Source organism: Mobula birostris, chromosome 5, assembly GCF_030028105.1.
Source record: "Mobula birostris isolate sMobBir1 chromosome 5, sMobBir1.hap1, whole genome shotgun sequence".
NCBI lineage: Eukaryota > Metazoa > Chordata > Chondrichthyes > Myliobatiformes > Myliobatidae > Mobula > Mobula birostris.
In genome coordinates, this window is record NC_092374.1 from 41723136 (window position 1) to 41747351 (window position 24216).

Below are 24216 nucleotides of genomic sequence, written 5' to 3' on the forward strand. Positions count from 1 at the left end.
AGGCCCTTTGGCCCACAAAGCTGTGTCAACCATGTCCTTACCTTAGAAATTACCTAGGGTTAGCCATAGCCCTCTATTTTTCTGAGCTCCGTGTACCTGTCAAGGAGTCTCTTAAAAGACCCTATCATATCCGCCTCCACCACCGTCTCTGGCAACCCATTCCACACACTCACCACTCTCTACACAAAAAAACTTACCCCTGACGTCTCCTCCGTACCTACTTCCAAGCACCTTAAAACTGTACCCTCTCATGCTAGCCATTTCAGCCCTGGGAAAAAGCGTCTGACTATCCACACGATCAATGCCTCTCATCATCTTATACACCTTTATCAGGTCACCTCTCATCCTCAGTTGCTCCAAGGAAAAAAGGCAGAGTTCACTCAACTTGTGCTCGTAAGGCATGCTCCCCAATCCAGGCAACATCCTTGTAAATCTCCTCTGCACCCTTTTTATGGTTTCCACATCCTTCCTGTAGTGAGGTGACCAGAACTGAACACTACTCCAAGTGGGGTCTGACCAGGGTCCTGTGTAGCTGCAACATTACCTCGGCTCTTAAACTCAATCGCACGATTGAGGAAGGCCAATGCATTGTATGCTTTCTTAACCACAGAGTCAGCCTGCACAGCAGCTTTGAGTGTTCTACGGGCTCGGACCCCAAGATCCCTCTGATCCTCCACACTTGCAAGAGTCTTACCATTAATACTATATTCTGCCATCATATTTGAACTACCAAAATGAACCACCTCACACTTATCTGGGTTGAACTCCATCTGCCACTTCTCAACTCAGTTTTGCATCCTACCAATGTCTCGCTGTAACATCTGACAGCCCTCCACACTATCCACAACACCCCCAACCTTTGTGTCATCAGCAAATCTACTAACCCATCCCTCCACTTCCTCATCCAGATCATTTATAAAAATCACGAAGAGTAGGGGTCCCAGAACAGATCCCTGAGGCACACCACTGGTCACTGACCTCCATGCAGAATATATCCCGTCTACAACCACTCTTTGTCTTCTGTGGGCAAGCCAGTTCTGGATCTAATGATCCTTAATGATCTAAGTTGTGTATATTTCAATGCCAGTATTGTAGGGAAGGCGGATGAGCTCAGGGCATGGATCAACACTTGGAATTATGATATTGTAGCCATTAGAGAGACTTGGTTGCAGGAGGGGCAGGACTGGCTGCTCAGTGTTCCAGGGTTCTGTTGTTTCAGATATGATAGAATGGGAGGGATTAAAGGGGGAGGGGTAATATTATTAGTCAGGGAAATTATCATGGCAGTTTGCAGACAGGACAGACTGGAGAGCTTGCCTAGTGAGGCTATATTAGTTATACTGAGGAATAAGAAAGGGATGACTGCCTTAATAGGCTTATATTATAAATCACCCAGTAGTCAGGGGGATTGAGAGGTGCAAATTAGTAGAGAGATTGTGGACCATTGCACGAAACATTACAATGTGATTGTAGGTGATTTTAACTTTTCACATATTGATTGGGACACCCATACTGTAAAAGGGCTGAATAGGATAGAGTTTGTCAAATGTGTTCAGGAAAGTTTCCTTAATCAAGGCATGGAGGTCCAACTAGACCAAAGTGTGACACTAGACACTAGGGCAGATGATAGAAGTTTGTGTGGTGATCATAATACCTTTCATTTCTATATAATTATGGAGAAGGATAAATCTGGTTCTCGGGCTGAGGTTCTAAGTTGGAGAAAGGCCATTTTGATGGTATCAAAAAGGATCTGGCAAGTGGATCTGGACAGGTTATTTTCAGGCAATGGTGTGCTTGGTAAGTGAGGGATCGGTGCTGTAACAGCTGAGAGCCCTTGGTGCTGTGTCTGTTGTTGTTTGTCATCTATATCAACAATCTAGTTGATAATGTAATAAACTAGATCAGCAAATATGTGGTTGACACCAAGATTGGGGGTGTAGTGGACAACGAGGAGGGCTTGCAGCGGGATCTGGGCCAGCTGAAAAAGTGGGCTGAAAAATAGTAGATGGAATTTAATGCAGACAAGTGTGAACTGTTGCACTTTTGGAGGACAAACCAGGGCGAACACTGAGTGGTGAAGCAACAGACAGGGAGCTGGAAGTACAGATCCATAATTCATTGAAAATGGTGTCACAGGTAGTTAGGGTCATAAAGAGAGCTTTGGGCACACTGGCCTTGATAAATCAAAGTGTTGAATACAGTAGTTGGGATGTTCTGCCTATGCTTAAAGAGAACAGTTCTCCTGCTTGGAGGAAACTGATCTGGGCAATTTTTGTGTCCAATCTTTCTGTGGTTTGATGCCAGTCAAGTCCCAAGGATTTCAACTTGTACCATAATCTACGTTTCCATTCAAGTTCCAAGTTTTCCTAACATAAAGAATTGGAGTATTTTAAGGAAGGAGCTACAAATAACCTTTTTGAGGGCATTTTGGAGATCAAACCGCATATAGCTTTACCAAATATGAGAAATGAGTTTTTATCTTTTTAAAATTTAATTAATTGAGATGCAGCACAGAGTAGGCCCTTCCGGCTCTTCAAGCTGTGACACCCAGCAATCCCCCTAATGAATCCTAGCCTAGTCACAGGATGCTTTACTATGACCAATTAACCTACCAACTGGTACGTCTTTGGACAGTGGGAGGAATCTGGAGCACCCGGAGGAAACTCACATGGTCATGGTCACGTGGTACAAACTCCTTACAGGCAGGGCGGCAATTGAACACAGGTCGTTGGTAGTGTAAAGGATTGTGCTAACCATCATGCTACTGTGTGCCCATGAAGACCAGTCATTTTGTTACAGTTTACCTGCAAATGAGTGAACAAAAATAATGCGCCTTTTTTGTTTGTATAAACCACATTCGACACAGTGTTCCTGTGAACTTATAAAACCATTGTGCTAAAATTTGACTCTACCTCAAAAATTGGCTGTATCTCCCCAGGCTTCCTGTCCCATGATCCTCTCCCTTCTCCAGTCTGGTATCCCTTTTGCCAATCTGCTTTCCAGCTCTTGGATCTACCCCTCCCCTCCTGTCTTCTCCTATCATTTTGGATCTCCCCCTCCCCCTCCCACTTTCAAATCTCTTACTATCTCTTCTTTCAGTTAGTCCTGACGAAGGGTCCTGGCCCGAAATGTCGACTGTACCTCTTCCTATAGATGCTGCCTGGCCTGCTGCGTTCACCAGCACTTTTTGTATGTGTTGCTTGAATTTCCAGCATCTGCAGATTTCCTAGTGTCTGCAATATCTCCACCTCTGTCAGTTTCTTTTGCTTTTTGGAGATCTCCTAGTAAGTAATGAACTGATGCTCAGCGGTGAGGTCCTTAGAGTGGTGAGGGGGTCTTGTATTGATCTTGGGTCTTGGGAGGCAGAATAAGCTTATTTCACAAAATAATTGGAAAAAGTACTTGGGAAACTACAGTCAAATCTGTCAAAATTTGAAATGTTTCTGAATGCCCAAATCTAGTAAAGGCTAGTCAACCACTTTTGATGCATTTTAATTACTGAATATTAAGAATATAAACGCATAACAGAAAACAATCAAACGCATTTAATTAAAAAGTGTTATCTGACACTTTGTAGGAACTCCGTGCCAGGCAGCATCTATGGAAAAGAGTAAAACAGTTGATGTTTTGGGCCAAGATGCTTCATCAGTCCCGATGAAGGGCCTCGGCCCAAAACGTTGACCGTTTACTCTTTTCCATAGATGGTGCCTGGCCTGCTGAGTTCCTGCAGCACTTTGTGTGTGTTGCTTTGGGTTTCCAGCATCTGCAGATTTTCTTGTGTTTGTGTTATCTAATATCTTTACATTTTTAACTATTTCTCTCTATTCAGATTCGTAAATGCATGTGCATTTGCTAGTAGAAACAGAGAAAACCTACAGCACAATACAGGCACTTCGGCCCACAAAGTTGTGCCGAACATGTCCTTACTTAGAACTGTCTAGGCTCACCCATAGCCCTCTGTTTTTCTAAGCTCCATTGCTCCAAGGAGAAAAGGCCGAGTTCACGCAACCTATTCTCATAAGGCATGCTCCCCAATCCAGGCAACATCCTTGTAAATCTCCTCTGCACCCTTTCTTTGGTTTCCACATCCTTGCAGTAGTGAGACGACCAGAATTGAGCACAGTACTCCGAGTGGGGTCTGACCAGGGTCCTATATAGCTGCAACATTACCTCTCGACTCTTAAACTCAATCCCACGGTTGATGAAGGCCAATGCACCATATGCCTTCTTAACCACAGAGTCAACCTGCATAGCAGCTTTGAGTGTCCTATGGATTCAGAGCCCAAGATCCCTCAGATCCTCCACACTGCCAAGAGTCTTACCAGTCATGTTATATTCTGCCATCATATTTGACCTACCAAAATGAACCACCTCACACTTATCTGGGTTGAACTCCATCTGCCACTTCTCAGCCCAGTTTTGCATCCTATCGATGTCCCGCTGTAACCTCTGGCAGCCGTCCACACTATCCACAACACCCCCAACTTTTGTGTCATCAGCAAATTTACTATTGATAGAGAAGTTCAATGCAAAAATAGGGAGTTTATGTTTCAGGTATATAAGATATTGTTGAGATGACATCTGGAATGCTGTGTAGTGTTGAGGAAGGATGTTAGTTGAACAGAAGGTTTGCTAGTCTTTAATATGTGGAATGATTCAGTTGTCATATGGATAAGGGAAGGTGAGGTTTGTACGTGCTGGTATTTGGAAAAGTGGAACTGAATTGATGGTCATGTATAAGTTGTGAAGAGGATGCTTCCTGTTATGGGAGAATCTGAAGTTAGTGTTTACTATTTTATTTTCTTTGGCGGTCTTGAATCATTGAAATTCTTTTTCTTAAAGGCCAATATTAATAGTGTGTTTAAATATTTTTAATGTGGAGATAGCTTTTTGAGCAAACGAGTGAAAGGTTACTGGTGGAAGAAGGAATTCAGAGTTGAGGTGGCTGTCAGATCAGCCATGATGTCATTAAGTAACCAGCCAGGTTCTTATTTCTGTGGTTATACCTTATTTGCCATTGCTAATGTTGGGGAATCTGTTTATGAATCCTGAGCCGGATGTAGGTGTTTTTCCTTAATTTTTGTTTTTTACATTTTTAATAATTTAAAGGTGTTTAGTGGTATTTTGATGTTTCAAGAATATTTTAATTGTTTTATTTTGATTTAATAGTTTTGAAATCTTAAGCACAAACTTCTTAGCCCATTAACCCTACTGGGGCATAGGGTACCAACAGTAACTCGCCAGCATCCTTTGTCCTTGGCCACTCTTTCAAGTTGTGTCTAAATATAGCCCATCTTCAAATCTTTCCTTTCCCTGAGATGTGTCTTTGAAGCTTCTGTTGGTGTTTCTGTAGCTCTTTTTTTTTTTGCAAGATGGGTTTGCTAGTCCTATGCCCAATTAAGCACATACGGAAATACTAAAAACAGAGAGAGCTTTAATGGACAACAAAGCCTAGGGCAAGGCTTTGGAGGTTTCCAGAAAGATTTTGTGTGCAGATCTTGTTCTGGTTTCCTGTGCCACTCTTGAGTATGTTGTTTGAAGCCTTGTTATCTCTCGGGGTTTGCAATTTGACACTAGGACTTTCCAGACAGTGAAATCAGCTTTCCAGATGATAGGGTGTTCAAGTGGCAAGTCTGGTAGAATAGGAAATTCCAACCGATTGAATACTGTGTTGCTGCTGTATTTATACCCCCTTCTAACTTTGTCGTATAATCTTCTGGAAGAACCTACCCCAAGATTATGAAAATCTAACCCATAAACCATCATGCAAACTAATCCCACGTGCCTCCATTCCCTGCCTATTCATGTGCCTGACTAAATGTCTCTTAAGCCTTGCTATCAAAACTTCCCCTGGTTGTGCATTCCAGGCACCTAACACTGAATATTTTAATAAAAACACATGCTATGTAAATTTCCTTTAAATGTCTCCCCCTCACCTTAAACCTCTGCCCTGTAGTGTTGGACATTTCCATCCTGAGTAAAAGACTACCCTATGTATACCTGTCGTAGTTCTACAAACACACCAAAGGAAATCAATCCAAGATTGTCCAACCTATCCTTTTATCTGATATTCTCCAATCCGACAAGATCCTGGTGAATCTCATCTGTAACCTCTCCAAAGCCTTTCTGTATTGTGGTGAGAAGAACTGCACACGATGCTCCAAATGTGGCCTAACCAGGATTCAGGTCTGGGCGTGGATTAGTAGATGAGTTAACTTCTCAGTTGCTGAAGCATTCTAAGCTAAGATCATTGTATCCTCTTCTGTTCTGAGTAGGCACAATTAAGAATAAGTACAAATAACGTGGTAGTTCTGTATCGATCTTTTCCTTTGAACTGGAAGTACAATTCTTAGTCTTTCTAAGTACTGTAGGGCAAGTATACTAATGCTGTTCAATTTTACTATCATATTGACTAACCTTCTAAATGACTGCTTCTTCATCTTTTGATTTTATTCTGAAAGTATGCAAAATTTGTATATTTTTTCTTCCATATTGTTCAAGGAAGAGCAATTTTTTTGATGTTATTTCTTTTTGCAGGTAGTTTGAATTCTGCTATAAACAGATCACAAAATTGAGTATAAATTATAACATGGAAATCACCTGTTTACAAAGCCATCTCATGAAAGCAAAGGCAGTGTACTTGTCATTGAATCCTGGAAAACAGTGGATTTTACTGATATTTACTGGCATGATATGATTGGATGCTTTATTAGCTCACGCCCTGTTTGTTCTTTCTGTACACTGGCACAACTAATTAACTCATTCATAAATTCTTTTTTTATTGGTACACAAAATAATCAAGTTTGTAAATGTTCTTTTTTAGAGAAATTGAAGGATGTCTTTGTCCATCTGATGTGGGGCATGTAATAGGTCTTTAAAGAACAACATTTATGTTGATTTTAGTTGATTATTAGTTCTAGGTCTTCAATCAATAAATAATTTTATGTGTTTTCTAAAACATTGTCATGTTAATGATAGTAGATTTCAACTTTCTTAAAGATTTTATTCTGTTTTATGATTTGAGTAGTTGACAACTATGAGAAGCAGCCATCTGAAGGAGAGGAAGGTTTGAAATCAACCCGTGTGTGGAGCGAAAAGGAATGCAGTGAAATATTTATGGGTTGGTATCCTTATTTAAAGTCTGTTAGGTAGTATGTTGAACTTACTGGTTCTAGTATATTTAAGAAGATGTTCTTTAATTTGCATGAAGAGAAATGGGATAAGATTGTAATTGGAAGTACAGTAGTAGTTGAGTCTGGTACTCTAGTTTCCTTGATTTGTAGTTAGGTTTGATGAACATAGGCAAGTAGTTATTAAAGTGCTACTTTATACATTATGAAAGCTTTACCTTTGCACATTCCTCACACAATTAATTTAATCTTCACACAAAAATGCATTGGTCATCACTAAAACAAGAGGGATAATGCGAACATATAAAAATTTAAATTATGACCTGTTTTTGTCGTGTGCCAAAGGCATATCTAAGTGCATAGAAACCTTTATAGTTCTGCTCATTTAAAAGAAAATGGTTAAGTTACAAGAATAATATTAATTGTGATAAGATTATAATCCCAGCACAGAGGAAGACAATTTGGTCCAATATGCCTGTACCAGCTTTTCATCAGAGCATTCAATCTGATTTCATTGCTCTTCTTATGTGCCCTTTTTAGCCACATGCCACTGTTTCAAAGGTCACTGGCAATTTCGGCGTTCTAATAACCAGGAAACCTAATCTTTCATACTGTCAGTAAATGTTGATTTTCCCCCCACCTCCATGGCCCAGTCAAATGTAAAAAAAAAATGTTGAGGTTCCAGTACATATCCATTGTTCACTATTAGCTGAATCTTGCCAAGCTAAGAAATAGGAATTTATTCCTATCCTCTATTCAGTTACTTCGTCTTGCCGCTGGAATGTAAATGTCATTTGAACCAGTTTATTTTATAAGGCATTATTATATATTTTGAAATTCTAACTACCAGGCATTTTAAAAATATTTTTCCTGCATTATCACTGTGAATTGCACTTATCCCAATTTTCCTGGTATTAATCAGATTAGCTTGCATATAATTGGTTGATCCTGTTTCTAATTTTTCAACAGTTATATTATTGAACCTAGTTCTTTGCAATACTTCTTCTTTTGTGGAATTTAGATAAACTCAGATTAGTAATGCTATTTCATCATTTACACTTCTAAGTATTTTTCAGTGCAGAACCTCAAACTGGTGACTTATTAATTGAGATTCATTCCAATGCATTTTAATACATCTTTTTAATATACTTAAGATATACACTTATTTTAGCAGTGCTCAGAAAATTAGCTGCTATTTGTAGAGTGGATAATATTGCTTGAGACAATTGGTTTGAGACATTCAATACCTTTTTTCACTTTGATCATCATCTATTGGCATAGGCTTTGGTCATTTGTATTAATGGGATAAGTTACAGAATGGAAAAATAGATAATTTTTGATAGAAAAATGTACAACAAAAGGATTTAAATATGAATGATAGATCAGTGTTTTTTCTCTTATGCCCAGGAATAATCACTTTGAATTTGATGTCAATAGTTTAACTTTTTTTCCCCTTCTTTTTCAGATTGTGTTAAAACTTCTGAAATGTGCAACTTCTTTTATCCTTTAAGGACTGAGTATGATGATAATAGATCCATTGCAATCTGCAAAAGTTTAAATATGAAAACATTTTCTTGTGGGAAACTTGTACTGGGACCATACAAAGAAAAGGGTTGTCAGATGGTTTATAAAGACACCATGGTAAGTTAGTTTTTCCATTTGAAACTTTGTGTGGTTATTGATAACTGTGGCTGCAGGTAATATAAGATACTGAAGTGAGAGATAGAACACTTTCTGAAGGGTAATCTGTCCAGAAATAAGGAAGGTTAAATTCGTTGATACTCTGCTGTGATGCGTTTTGTTAGGAAGAATGAGGAGGTACATTTTTTTGAAATGGTGATTTTTCTTAAAGATTGATAGACAAATTAAGAATACTTTGCTTTCCCAAATAGAGGGATCCTTGGCTTTATATTTTAAAAAAAATGAAGATAGTCATTTCAAACAACAGGAATTCTGCAGATACTGGAAATTCAAGCAACACACACCAAAGTTGCTGGTGAACGCAGCAGGCCAGGCAGCATCTCTAGGAAGACGTACAGTGGACGTTTCAGGCCGAGACCCTTCGTCAGGACTAACTGAAGGAAGAGTTAGTAAGAGATTTGCAAGTGGGAGGGGGAGGGGGAGATCCAAAATGATAAGGGAAGACAAGAGGGGGAGGGATGGAGCCAAGAGCTGGACAGGTGATTGGCAAAGGGGGTATGAGAGGATCACGGGACAGGAGGCCCAGGGAAAAAGACGGGGGGGGGGGGGGAGGAAACCCAGAGGATGGGCAAGGGGTATAGTCAGAGGGACAGAGGGAGAAAAAGGAGAGTGAGAGAAAGAATGTGTGTATAAAATAAATAGCGGAGGGGGTACAAGGGGGAGGTGGGGCATTAGCGGAAGTTAGAGAAGTCAATGTTCATGCCATCAGTTTGGAGGCTACCCAGACGGAATATAAGGTGTTGTTCCTCCAACCTGAGTGTGGCTTCATCTTTACAGTAGAGGAGGCCGTGGATAGACATGTCAGAATGGGAATGGGATGTGGAATTAAAATGTGTGGCCACTGGGAGATCCTGCTTATCGAAAAGTTGAAGAGCTGAAGAAATTACAGATGGGGAGCAGTGAGAGATGGTTTCACTGAACTCCCGTCGAAGAGAGGATCTAAACTTCCGCCACCTCCAACGGGATCCCACCACTAAGCACATCTTTCCCTCTCCCCCCCCCACCGGCTTTCCGCAGGGATTGCTCCCTATGCGACTCCCTTCCCCCCATCCCTCCCCACTGATATCCCTCCTGGCACTTATCCTTGTAAGCGGAACAAGTGCTACACATGCCCTTAGACTTCCTCCCTTACCACCATTCAGGACCCCAGACAGTCCTTCCAGGTGAGGCGACACTTCACCTGTGAGTCGGCTGGGGTGATATACTGTGTCCGGTGCTCCCGATGTGGCCTCCTATATATTGGCGAGACCCGACGCAGACTGGGAGACCGCTTTGCTGAACACCTACGCTCTGTCCGCCAGAGAAAGCAGGATCTCCCAGTGGCCACACATTTTAATTCCACATCCCTTTCCCATTCTGACATGTCTATCCACGGCCTCCTCTACTGTAAAGATGAAGCCACACTCAGGTTGGAGGAACAACACCTTATATTCCAACTGGGTAGCCTCCAACCAGATGGCATGAACATTGACTTCTCTAACTCCTGCTAATGCCCCACCTCCCCCTCGTACCCCATCCGTTATTTATTTTTATACACACATTCTTTCTCTCACTCTCCTTTTTCTCCCTCTGTCCCTCTGACTATACCCCTTGCCCATCCTCTGGGTTTCTCCCCCACTTGTCTTTCTCCCTGGGCCTCCTGTCCCATGATCCTCTCATATCCCTTTTGCCAATCACCTGTCCAGCTCTTGGCTCCATCCCTCCCCCTCCTGTCTTCTCCTATCATTTTGGATCTCCCCCTCCCCCTCCCACTTTCAAATCTCTTACTAACTCTTCCTTCAGTTAGTCCTGACGAAGGGTCTCGGCCTGAAACGTCGACTGTACCTCTTCCTAGAGATGCTGCCTGGCCTGCTGCGTTCACCAGCAACTTTGATGTGTGTTGCTCAAAGATAATCATCTCATTTGTGTCATGAGTGGTACCAATGATGATTGGACATACAAATGAACAAATCTGCCCTATTATCTCCATCAGTCTTGCTGCAGTAAAATCAGCATTGATGGTTTCAAGGATCTGCAAAGATGGTTCTTCTTCATTAACTGCAAGTTGCCATTTGCTTCAAAGTAATTGAAGTGACACAGTGCACAAAGTCTTAGAACTGCTCTGAAATCCATCATATGTTGTGTATATGAAAAACTTACTTGCAGCATCATCACAGGCACATAGCATTAGCAATACAATGTTCACAAGAAAATACAAATTAAACATATTATACAAATTTATATAAGAAAGGGCACAACTAAGACAAAAAAATAACAAAGTTCATTGTGGTGCAAGATGGTAAAAGTCATGATGTTGCTGAGCTAGTGATTAGGGTTGTAGACGTTGTACAAATGCTTGAAGAGAAGTAGCTGTTCTTAATCCTGGTGGTGTAGGACCTCAGACTTCTGTACCACTTGCCCAATGGTAGCATGCAAAGATGTTATAGTCTGGATGGTGGGTATATTTGATGATAGTTATTGCCCTCTTAAGGCCCTCGTTTAGGTATTTTCGATGGTGGGGAGAAATGTGGCCATAATGTATTGGGCTGCATCCACTATTCTCTGCAGCTTCTTAATTACTTGTGCATTTGAACTGTTGTACCACACCATGATGCAACCAGTCAGGATACTTTCAACAGTGCATCTGTAGAGGTTTGTTAGTGTTTGGCGATATGCTAATCCTCCCACTTTTCTAAGAAAGTAGAGTTGCCAGTGCGGCTTTCTTGTGATTGCATTTATGTTCTGGGCACAGGACAAGTCATTTTGCTGAAGCATATTAGGCCTTAAGATTTTTCTTCAGTACTGGTGTTTTAATATGACATTAGTATGACTTTGAAAACTGCCTTGCCTATCCAAAACTGAGTCCTGCCTATGTTTTATGATCCAGTGTTTGAACGTTCCAATTTTCCATTCTAACTCCAGCATTTAATTACTGCCTGTGGTTATTTAAATAGTTTCTTCCCAGTTTTTTGAATTCAAATCTTCTAAAGATTTCTGATGGTACTTATGAAAGCATTGAATAAACTGTAAAATAGCAAAAGTGGACCATAGTGTGATTCAGTACTTGCTTTCTGGATTGTAAGCTTTCAGGATCTCTTCATTGATGTTTCTGGAATTGCAAATTCATGCTTGTCTGATTGATTAAGCTGCTATATCAATTGGATTTAAAGAAAAACTTTGTCTTTTTGCCTGTCAACTTTGTTTTTGATGCACATTAATTATATTACAGATATTTCACATCCTAAAGGGTGATCTAGTTATTACAATATACCGTACAACATACCATCTCAAAGACGGCGATTACTTCTTCGTACCTTCAGGTAATTGGTCTTTTGTCCTTTAAACTTGTCTCAATGCAAGTTTCACAAGAAGCTGTTTTGTGTAATACTACAGTCATCGAAGTTTCAGACAATATATACACATACCCAGTGTGCACATTCTTTCCTGTCATCCCTTCCAAATTAAACTTATCGTATTAATTTCTTTTTCTATAAACTAAATGGATGTATCAGTCACCGGTGAGTAAAATATCAGTAACTAAAACAGAAGGTTAATTTTCTACTGTTGTAGAGTTATAGAGTTTTACTGCACAGATATGAGCCCTTGGGCTCACTGTGTCATGCCAGGTTTTTTGTCTAGTTTTGGATCTAATTAACCAATTCAATTTGGATCCGATGTGACTTAATCTTCTGGACCAGCCTACTGTGCAGGTTCTTGTCAAATGCCTCACTAAGTCCATATACAAGCATGTATTCTTTTTAGTTATCTGAAACTCAAATTAGTAATGCAAGATTCTTCCTGCAAAGCCATGCTGATTATCCCTATCAGCCTCTGTCTTTCCAAATATAGGTAAATCCTTTGATGTTGTAGTGTTCACCAGGCTTGGTAATTAGCTTGCAGATGTTTCATCACCAGTTGAGGTGACATTCTCAGTACGTAGTTGTTGGTGTTTCTCTCTTGGAGTGTGTGTGTTTATATAGTCCCCCTGTCATGAGAAGGACAGATGATACACTGGAGACATTCAACTACAAGAAGGGTACACATACGGACCAAGTATTGAGCTACCACCCAGGCTGCCACAAGAAAAGCTGCATTCGTACCTATTTAAGAGAGTACAAAGACACTGTAGGACCACTCAATTTCAGACCAGGAAAGAGAAGTACTTATTCAGAGTGCTCTGTAACAACAGTTACCCATGGAATTTCATCAGGAGATGCTTACTAAGGAGAGAAGGTCGCGCAGACCTTACTCAACGCACATTGAAACATGTGAATATATCGAGATTATCTCAGAAACGACAGCTCGACTGTTCGAACCTCATGGTATCACAGTCACTCAAAAAATAATGGCAAACTTAAGGAAGCTTGTCTCTAGAACCAAGTTACCTGTAAAGACAAATGACAAGCAATGTGGTGTACAGAATCACCTGTGAAGACTGCAGCAAGAGCTACCTCAGCCAGACAGGATGTAAACTCACAACTCGTTTATGGGAACACAAACTGGTGGTACGGAGACGTGATCTACTGTCACTGTTCTTGGTACATGAAGGCCAAGAAGGGTGCCACTTTAGCTGGGACACTGTAGAGGTTCTGGCGCAGGCAAACATGATGCAGGCATGAGAATTTTTAGAAGCATGGTTCTCTTCTGATAACTCTGTAAGCAAACATATTTAAATAGATGCCATCTATGAACCCCTTGGAGCCAAAGAAATGAGAGCCAGTAGTTTGCAACTAATTGCCAAGCTTGGCGAGCATTGCAACATCAAACGCCTCAACCCAAGCTACCAGTATTCACCACCATCCTATACATACATCCTGTCCCTTAGAAATTTGTCCAATAATTTCACTGCCACTGATTTAAGGCTCACTAGCCTGTAGTTATCTGGCTTGTCCCTGTTGCCCTTTTTGAATGGCCTTCCCTTTGGTCAGGGTACTTAAGGAGGTGGCTTTAGAAATCGTGGATGCATTGATAATCATTTTCCAATGTCCTGTAGATTCAGGATCAGTTCCTGTGGATTGGAGGGTGGCTAATGTTGTCCCTCTCTTCGAGAAGGGAGGAAGAGAGAAAACAGGGAATTATAGACCGGTTAGCCTGACGTCGGTGGTGGGAAAGATGCTGGAGTCAATTATAAAAGATGAAATTACGACTCATCTGGATAGTAGTAACAGGATTGGTCCGAGTCAGCATGGATTTACGAAGGGGAAATCGTGCTTGACTAATCTTCTGGAATTTTTTGAGGATGTAACTATGAAAATGGACAAGGGAGAGCCAGTCGATGTAGTGTACCTGGACTTCCAGAAAGCCTTTGATAAAGTCCCACATAGGAGATTAGTGGGCAAAATTAGGGCACATGGTATTGGGGGCAGAGTACTGGCATGGATTGAAAATTGGCTGGCTGACAGAAAACAAAGAGTAGCGATTAACGGGTCCCTTTTGGAATGGCAGGTGGTGACCAGTGGGGTACCGCAGGGTTCAGTGCTGGGACCGTAGCTGTTTACAATATATATTAATGATTTAGATGAGGGAATTAAAAGTAACATTCGCAAATTTGCTGATGACACGAAGCTGGGTGGCTGTGTGAAATGTGAGGAGGATGTTATGAGAATGCAGTGTGACTTGGACAGGCTGGGTGAGTGGGCAGATGCATGGCAGATGCTGTTTAACGTGGACAAGTAGGTTATCCACTTTGGTGTTAAGAACGGGAAGGCAGATTATTATCTAAATGGAGTCAAGTTAGGAAAAGGGGAAGCACAATGAGATCTAGGTGTTCTTGTACATCAGTCACTGAAAGCAAGCATTCAAGTACAGCAGGCAGTGAAGAAAGCTAATGGCATGCTTGCCTTCATAACAAGGAGAGTTGAGTATAAGAGCAAAGAGGTCCTTCTGCAGCTGTACAGTGCCCTGGTGAGACCACACCTGGAGTACTGTGTGCAGTTTTGGTCTCCAAATTTGAGGAAGGACATTCTTGCTATTGAGGGAGTGCAGCGTAGGTTCACAAGGGTAATTCCCGGGATGGTGGGACTGTCATATCTCGAAAGATTGGAGCGACTGGGCTTGTATACTCTGGAATTTAGAAGGCTGAGAGGGGATCTTATTGAAACATATAAGATTATTAAGGAATTGGACGTGCTGCAGGCAGGAAGCATGTTCCTGCTGATGGGTGAGTCCAGGACCAGAGGCCACAGTTTAAGAATTAGGGGTAGGCCATTTAGAGTGGAGTTGAGGAAAAACTTTTTCACTCAGAGAGTGGTGGATATATGGAATGCTCTGCCCCAGAAGGCTGTGGAGGGCAAATCTCTGGATACTTTCAAAAAAGAGATGGATAGAGCTCTTTAAAGATAGTGGAATCAAAGGTTATGGGGATAAGGCAGGAACTGGATACTGATAGTGGATGATCAGCCATGATCACAGTGAATGGCGGTGCTGGCACAAAGGGCCTACTCCTGCACCTATTGTCTATTGTTCCTGAGGTCCACAGACCCCTTGGTTAATAGAAGGGGTCCATGGCATAAAAAAGGTTGAGAACCCCTGCCTTTTGTGAATGAAGATGAAAAGTGTTCAATTCAGGTATTGTACACATTCTCTGGCTCCATACATGGATTACTCCTTTCCCTGGCTACCTTCTTGCTGATTATATAATTGTAACTGCATTGTAAATCAATAGCTAAGTTAACTGAGCCTATCAGCATTATCAGTATGTGTATTACATACGCTAGTGAAAAAATTTCTCTTTTCAATATTTTTATTGATATATAAATTGCATGAATACAAATACAAAATTCATAAGGATACAAGTAAATAATATGAATTACATTACATTTAAATCACAGTAATATGATCACAGTATCCCATATTCCAAATCAATCATATAGGAAAAAACGATTGAATTATGAAATGAAATAGAATAAAATAGTTGTATTTTATTTAAAAAAATCTACCCCCACTACCAAAATAAGCTGGTTGGTTAAAAAAAAAAGAAGAAAAAAGAAAAATACCTTACCATATGATATAATAATAATAATGGCTCAGATCCATACCTTAATAACAGTTCAAAAGATTCTAATATTACATTGCCAATAAATTTGATAGGCTGGAAAGTGGTTGTCAACCCATCCAGTTAATTGTCAAATAAATTTTCAATTAATGTATGAAAATTATCCTGTCTTATTTACTGAGACCTATTTTCTCTTTCATAGGTAACACTTACAATGTTACGAATCTTCAGGATACTGAGGCTGTTCTGCTTTTTACGCAACTGAAAGGAGCCGCAGTTATGTAAACAATGTAGTCAAAGAACAATTTTTGACGCTTATAATTTGGACTGTATTTCAGAATAGTTTGTGAGCAGTTTTGCTTTGAAAATTTGTACACAATGAGGTTGATGTAAGAAACTCATCATTTGTAATAAAAGCAAATAGCTTGTGTCATTTATTAGAATAATTGAGTATTATGGAATTTTTGAATTATTGTCTGCTTTGAAATATACCAGTACTACATAGACTTTGCAATTTTTTATCTGAAAAATACACTGGAATAAGGACTGATAAATATTGTAATTAGGCTAGAATTTTAAACAAATTTTCAGTAGATAAGTGCAATCTGTTGCTTTATTTACATAAATTTAGTTTTAACAGCAAAAGATGAATTTCTTTCAAATATGCAGTGGGATTTATTGTAAAATAGTAACTAAACATAAATCAACATCTTAGTGCTCTGAATTTCTGTAGAGAAATGAAAGATGATAGGAATCCAAAATAGGCCCACACTCAGCAAAATAATTTAAGCAAAAACACCTCTGCAGAAGTATATTTAGTTATGTCAATGCTAAGGAAATATATTCAGCAAACTATTATTTTTCTGGGTCTTCTTTCTTTTTGTTGAGATTGTCCAAGATAATTTTTAATTTTTCAGTTAAGGTGCAGAGGAAATTTCTATTTTGAATAGTACATAATGTTGTGAGATTAGTACTTGTATACTGTAGATGAATTATTTAGTTAAGAAAAAAGGATGTAGTGAAACAATTAATAAAAGAAAGTGTTCCCCTTTTTCCTTATTTGTCACAATGATATTAACGTAACTGAGAATCTTGTGTTTATAATTAGAATTAAACAGTACTCCCCCTTTCTAATTCTCTGTACAGTAAACAAATTAATTTATTTTTCTATCTTCAACTGTCGTAAATGAGTGGAATATTTTGTAAACTGAACTGTACTTGTAACAACTCATTAGTTTTTCTAAAAAAAATTGACTTTCAAAAACCTGGGGAAGTTAAAAGATGCCGAAGTATCTATGTATAAAATAATGCTTCGTTCCAGCTAGAGAATATTTGCAGGGAAAACAATGTTGGTGCTTTAAAAAAAATCTTGCATTTAGAATGAACAAATTATGATTTTTTCTTTTGCTGTTGAACTCTGGAGGTACTTTCATTAATTTGTAATTTTATATCATGATGGGATTTTGTCATGGAACTTCTTCCCCAATTTCCTGCTCTCATCTAACGTTGTTTATTTCCTTGGATGAAACTGACAAACTCATGTCTGTTAACTGGTTTCCACCATTTGTAGCATTAACTCCAATGACAGGCCTACTGTCTGCTCAGGATTTATCCAGTTACATCTTGTGAAGCATGCCATCCTTCATTAACATTTTAAAATTGTATTTACACTGGCTAGCTAAAAATATTTCCTCAAATTCAATGTGACCCATTTAATTATCTCACTAAATTTGCATTCTGTCTTAAAATTTTATTTTTTTTCTTCTGACAGTTGTACTACTGTGGTTTTGTGCATGGAGTGACTGTTGGTGTCCAGAAATGGGTCATTAACAACTCGTACAACTGGGAATTATTCTTTGGCACAATGACATGCTGCATTTAAGAATCCATTTTGTAAATATTTTGATCTTTTTCTCAACTTCATTCGATATTTTTTCCAATTTTTGTTTTAAATCTCACCCATAACCGGAATGCAGATTATCATAAGCTAGATCTCTGCTGAGGAATTTATTAAAAAAGATTACTATTTAAAACAAAAGAAATAAAGCAAATCACTTACTTTCAGTTACCTTGTCCATCTAGATCAATAACCCATTCAAATGGAAAGGCTATGCTATGTATGGAAAAGCTGACAGGTTGGATATGAAACAAGTCTAGGAGCGAAATGCATGGTCAATGCAGCGGGCATCTGACTTCAACCATGTGCCATAATTTCACAGTGAAGTGTGCAGGTGCAGAAGTAATATATGCTTAAACTTATGAGAAGCATCTTGCGCAAAAGGCAAGTACGTTTTTGGCTAGCATAAATTGTCCATGAGTTTTGGATGTACTCTAAAATGCCTCCTGTTCAAAGGACAATTAAGAGCTAATTACATTAATTAGTCTTGAGCAACATGACTGGATCATCATAGGATGGCAGGTTTCATTCCATAAAAGACGTTTATAGATCAGAAGAATTTTTGTAATTATCTGATACATTTGCCATTACCAGTATCTAAAATTTATAAGATTTTGTTTAATTATTTGAATTTAAGTTTTCCAGCTATATTGAGCAGGGCTTAAACTTATTGTCATATGAACAGATTAGGTCTTGTGCCATTAGTTCAGCTATTGTATGTAGCTGCTGTATGAATGTCCTGTTTACAATTGCAGGATAATTAGTAATTAGAGGATGTAGAATGAAGATATTTACCAAAAAAAGTAATTCCACAACAATTTTTTGCCTTTTATTTAACTGGTAAAATTACCCATTTGAATATCAGCAAGTCTGGTTTATGTATGTTTATCGTAAAATATTGAAGTTTCATGTTTACTCAGTGATATTTGGGGCCATGTCTTTCGGTGTGCTGTGCTACATGTTTCTAGTGGTGAATTGGCATTTGGATTCTACATCACGCTAAATGAGGTGCAGTAAATAAAAATAGAAATCTGATAAAGGGTCCCAGGCCTGAAACATTAACTGCTCCTTCCACACGCTGCCCTACGTGCTGAGAAGTCTCTTGAAATTTTTGGTTTTATTTTAAATCTGAGAGGATCTGTGAGCCCATTGATTTTGATGATAGTAAGAAGGTGAAAAACTGTTTCCATTTCAGTTGATTTTAATTTAAAATAAAAATACAATCTTATTTTTTCAAAGAACTTCTGAGGCTTTTAGTAATATTGGGGTTTGCCTGACTCCTTATCTATCAATCCACATATTGCAACTGGCAATCAACTCTTGATAGAGCCATAGAACAAATAAATAAGGTTGTTACTTGATTCTACTGAACAATTCATTAAATATCCTGTTTTCCTTTAATTATGCTGTTAATTTTCCAGGGCTTAGTAAGCAATTCCCTGTAGGAACTGGGCTGGATGCAATGCCATTAATTTTGTGATGATTTCATTTTGAAATAAATTTGAAAGGATATATTTAACTTTAATAAGTGACTCACATATTTGAAAATAAGGGTTCTTGTTAGGAGATGGAATTCAATAGGCAAGGAATGCCTATAGCTTCAAGTCTGAAATAAAATTGGCTGCATGAATTTTAAATGTTACCATTCTTTCATACTAACTTTTTCTTACCAAATTCCTCCATCTAAATCAGAGATATGTTGCCTTGTATTTCTTAGGTACAAGGATGATGGTGGTCTTCAACCTGGTGGAAGACTCAGATTGAAGCAGGGAGAGGTTAAAAGATGTCTGCAATTATCCCTGCTAGCTGATCTGCAGAGGATCTGAGGACTTGGCCAGGGACACTGTCCAGGCTGGTTCACTCTGGAAGACTGATCTTGGGTCTGCAATGGTGTTTGGGTTCAGGTGCTGTGGAGGCTGTAGAGGTGACTAATGACATTCCAATACTCTGCTGTGCAAAAGGTGTATAGTAAGGAGTGCAGTGTTGTCAGTGCTGCCTGACTTTGTTCTGTAGCCCATTATAACATGTAAGCCCTGCCACAGCTGGCAGCTGATCTGGGACTTGGCTTTGCACTGGTATTATCTCTTGTCATCCCTGTTAGCTTTACAAAGATTGTATCTCTATTTTGTGTAAATGTCAGGGTCACCCGATTTGAAACATGCTGCCCTAGACCAATAGGGAGTGGATCTCCCAATCCATCCATGCTTTTGAGTTTGGGAACATTTGGATTATCCTCTTTTATTATATATTATCCTCAATGCGTCTTCCTCAACTCCCCTGTATTTGATTGCTGAGCAGTGGAAATACAAGAGTATTCTATTACTTTAGTCTTTTTAGAACAGTGCCCTTAACCTTGTCATTGAATCTCTTGGTTCCAGTCCAATGCAAATTTTTGGTGTTGAATTTTGAAAAGATGAGCCACCATACACTTTTAGCGCTGTCCAATTCCCAAAATTGAACAGGAAAACTTGGATTACATAATTAGTTTGTATGAGTTTGTTAAATTATAATCAAATGTTTCAGTCAGAATTTTATAGAACAATATTAGAATAGACTGAGCATATTTGAGTAAACTGGTTAATGTTCTTGACGAAAGGTTTTTGGAGTTCAATGATAGTGTGCTTTAATTTGATTTGTGTTGTTTTGAATGAAGAAAGCTTAATGCTTTAAATGCGTACCAACCAATTATTGGAGTTAATCTTTTTCTATGCATAGATATCTTTATTTCTTTCTCAAAGAAATCAGATAACTGATTTCTCCTGTTTTTGGCAGTTTGTTCTATGTGCTCAGTGGAGAACAGTGCTGCAGAACACAGCAAGAAAAAATATTACCAAAACATCATAAAATGAATTAAAGTATACAGTGCTAGGAAAAGTCAAATAAAGCAGGACTGTCAGTAATTGTAAACAAAATAGTGTGAGTAAGATGATTGAAAACAATCCTTCCAAATTCTTCAACATTGGATCCTCTCTGCCTCAACCAAAGAATATTGTTTCAAAACAAAACAAAGCTGCCTGAAGAGCTCAGTAGGTCAGGGAGCATCAGTGGAGAAAATGGGCAGTTATCATTTCGTGTTGAGATCCTTTGTCTGGACTGATGAATCCAACATTGATTTGAATTGAACTTCAGATTTCACTCCTTTTATTCTCATAAGATAACTTGTTACTTCAACTCGCCATCAGGTGGAGCACTTAACTAATCATTGCAGTTCACTGCTTTTTGCTCAGAAAGTCAGATGTTGTTCCAAAGAAAACCTTTGTAGGGCAACAACAGCTCTGGAAATTGAATACTGACTTAAAAGAGAAAGCATCAAAGCAGCCAGCTTTGTTATTATTCTCAGTTTATTGCTTTATAGGATTCCTGACATAAACATTTATAGACGTAGGTGACATCCTTGAGATGATCAAATTTTATAAGTGCAAATTAAAAGGCATAAAAAGGTGGCTTCATAATCTAACAACTTTAAGTAGCTTGGACATTTCATATTTCCAAATATAGAATCAAATAATACAGTCTGGTGCTTCTGAGGAAGTGCAATGCTTTCTGAAAAGATTAAACTGACAGTCCCTTCAGCTGTACTGGAAGAGAAATAAGAAAGTATTCCAAGATGTTATTTCTAGTATTTATTCCTAAATCACCAGCACCTTTTAAAAGAAGATTTGACAGTGAAATGATTTGAGATGTCTTAGTGAAAGGCCTATATAAATTAAAATATTTGTTGAACCATTTCTGTAGCATTTGCACAATAAATTATTCTTTTCTCAGTATAACTAGTGCTGTTGTGTGATATGTTTTAAGGCTCCAGCCTTAGGCACTTTGCAAAAGGTACAATTTGGGCTTTGTCAGATCTCTGACGTAATTAGAGATGAAGATTATGTTTAACAAGCAAAGGCATGTTTCTAGAAACAAAAAAAAGGTGAATCAGTTAAATAGAAGCAGAATGTTCAAATTATCCAGCAAATCAGGAAACCTTTGTTGAGGGAGAAAGCGGGTTAATGATTCAGATCAGTGAGCTTTCATCACAGCTGAAACAGTTTAGCTTCCTTTGAAAAACACAACCCACTAGAAGTTGTCTTCTCTGGACAAAAGGGAGAGACAATAATGTTTTGCTAAAATAAAGGTACCTTTACGACACTAATGAATCTTTAATACACTATTCAAAGTAAGTTAATCTATACTTTTATATTCCATATACATGATTGTTTCTGGTGTGTTCTGCAGTATTTTAAAAGGAGTGGGGTCATTGTGAAGAAAACTGACTCTTATTAAGGTGGAGCTGGATTTAATGTTTTTTTTTGCTATAGGGGCATTGCTGGAAAGACTAGTATTTGGTGTTTATCCCCAATCTTACATTGAGAAGGTGTTGGTAAACTGCCTTTTTGAAGTGCTGCCATGCTATTCATTAATTCTGTGGGAAAACCTGTCCCAGCAACAATGAAAGAATGGAGATATACACACAGTGGCCACTTTAGTAGGTGTAGAAGTGGAACTTAGTGTAGTCTCCTGCTGCTGTAGCCTATCCACTTTAAGGAATGATGTGCATTCAGAGATGCTCTGTGCATACCACTATTGCAATGCATGGTTACTTAAGATGCTGTTGTCTTCCTGTCAGCTTGAACCATTCTGGCCATTTTCCTCTGATCTCTCATTCACTAGGTGTTTTCATTCACTGTTATTTTCTGCTTTTTGCACTATCCTCTGTAAACTCAAGTGATTGTTGTGCTTGAAAATCTCAGGAGATCAGCTGTTTCTGAGATGCACAAACCACCCCGTCTGGTACCAACAGTCATTCCATGGTCAAAGTCATTTAGATCACATTTCTTCTCCATTCTGATGTTTGGTCTGAACAACAATTGACCAGGTCTGCATATTTTTATGCATTGATTTGCTGCCACGTGATTGTCAGATTGGATATTTGCATTATTGAGCAGATGTACAGCTTACTAATAAAGTGGCTACTGAGTGTAAGTATTGCTGTTGCCTGGGTGCTCCAAGACTGAGTGGTGAGCAACTGAGATGGTGTCCACTGTAAACCTAATGTTGTAGTAGGCAAATTGCAGTGGGTCCAGGCACGTACTTAGACAGAAGTTAAGTTTAGCCATGATCAACCTCTCAAAGTAGTTCATCACAGAAGATGTGTGCAACTGTCTGAGTCGTGACAGCTCACTCTACTCTTCTTGGGCACTGGTATGATTGATGCCTTTTAAAGTGGCTGTAAACCTCTGACTGTAGCAGTGAGAGACTGAAGATGACTTTGAACACTCTCACCAGTTGTTGGGCACAGATTTTCAGTGCCTTACCACATCCATGATCAGGGCCTGATGCCTTGCGAGCCTTCTGGTTTGGGTATGTCTGGTAAGTTCTCACTCACACTCATCACTCGGATCTTGAGGAAGTTGGTGACAACTGTGGCACATCAATTCACACCTAAAGATGAATCCTTGAATATTAATCCCAATGTATTAATTCAAAACAATCCCGTAAATGCTCCTCAGTCTCCCTTAACCATATCTTTGTGGTCCTCTTCACTGATACTGATAGACAAATAAGACTAAAAGCAGTCCCGCAAATAGCATATTTTATATTCCGAATTCATATGCCATGGAATTTAGCAGTGTAACCTTTAACAGCATGGTAATTTGGAAAATATATCATTAACCTGTGCTTAAGATTTTCTTTTAATTTGTACAGCTGTGCTGTTGAATAATTTCAAGCAATCTTAGTCTTTTATTTCACTCAAGCCTGCAGTAGCCGAATAATTATATATTGTATATGCACTCTATTTGTAGAAGTTGCTGAAGTCCTCTCTCAGAAGTCTACTTTTCTTTACATTATAAGGGATGTGTTAACATGTATTAAAAGTGTTGGAAAATCCAGTTAGTTTTGTGGGTTTTAATTCTCACAAGCCACCATAACAAAATGATTGTCAGTGTACTAATTAACAGTTTTATATGATAAAATGCAAGAATAATTTGAAAAAATCTGTGTATTCAGATGTATCAAAGCATGTTCTATGTTAGCAGCCTTTTTTTTGCAAACTGACCACAAACTGAAATCTTTGGGAATAGAATGTTAATATTAGAGAATATCTCCATCCTGTCCTCTCTCAATTTAGCTCAAAATAATGCATAAAAATCCCAGAATCTGATGAAAGACAACTAATCTGATGCATCCTGCACGGAGTTATTTAACACAGATGAACTGCCATAGCTAGTTGGATATATTCTGCAGAAATTGTTGAAGGATCAAACAGTGGTCAGCAGGTGGCAGTATGAACAAAATTGATGTGGAGCATTAAGGCAGTCTGAATTAATATTGTGCTCTTAATGTCCTAAAATATGCCCTAAGATGTTTCTCAGGAGTGTAATTAGATAAATATTGACACTGAGCCAAAGAAAGAGATATTGGACAGGTGACCAAAAGCTAGGTCAGCAAGGTAAGTTTTGAGTGGAATATAAAAGGGCTAGTAAAGAAACATTGTGATCGATATGGATTTCTGGACCTTAGTATTGCAG

General features: G+C 38.9%; 1 protein-coding gene across 5 annotated transcripts in view; it reads left to right on the plus strand.

Moving 5' to 3' along the window:
• Window positions 1-23524, plus strand: part of LOC140197672 (uncharacterized) — a 137400-nt gene extending 113876 nt beyond the window's left edge. For 4 of the 5 annotated variants that reach the window (XM_072257967.1, XM_072257968.1, XM_072257970.1 and 1 more), the window contains 4 exons: window positions 7028-7120; window positions 8596-8771; window positions 12040-12130; window positions 16007-23524. In XM_072257967.1, the coding sequence (XP_072114068.1) occupies window positions 7028-7120; window positions 8596-8771; window positions 12040-12130; window positions 16007-16089 (443 nt within the window). In that variant the 3' untranslated portion in view covers window positions 16090-23524. The remainder of the gene's footprint in view (window positions 1-7027; window positions 7121-8595; window positions 8772-12039; window positions 12131-16006) is intronic. The other variant, XM_072257966.1, reaches the window with a different exon arrangement.
• Window positions 23525-24216: the final 692 nt, after the last annotated feature.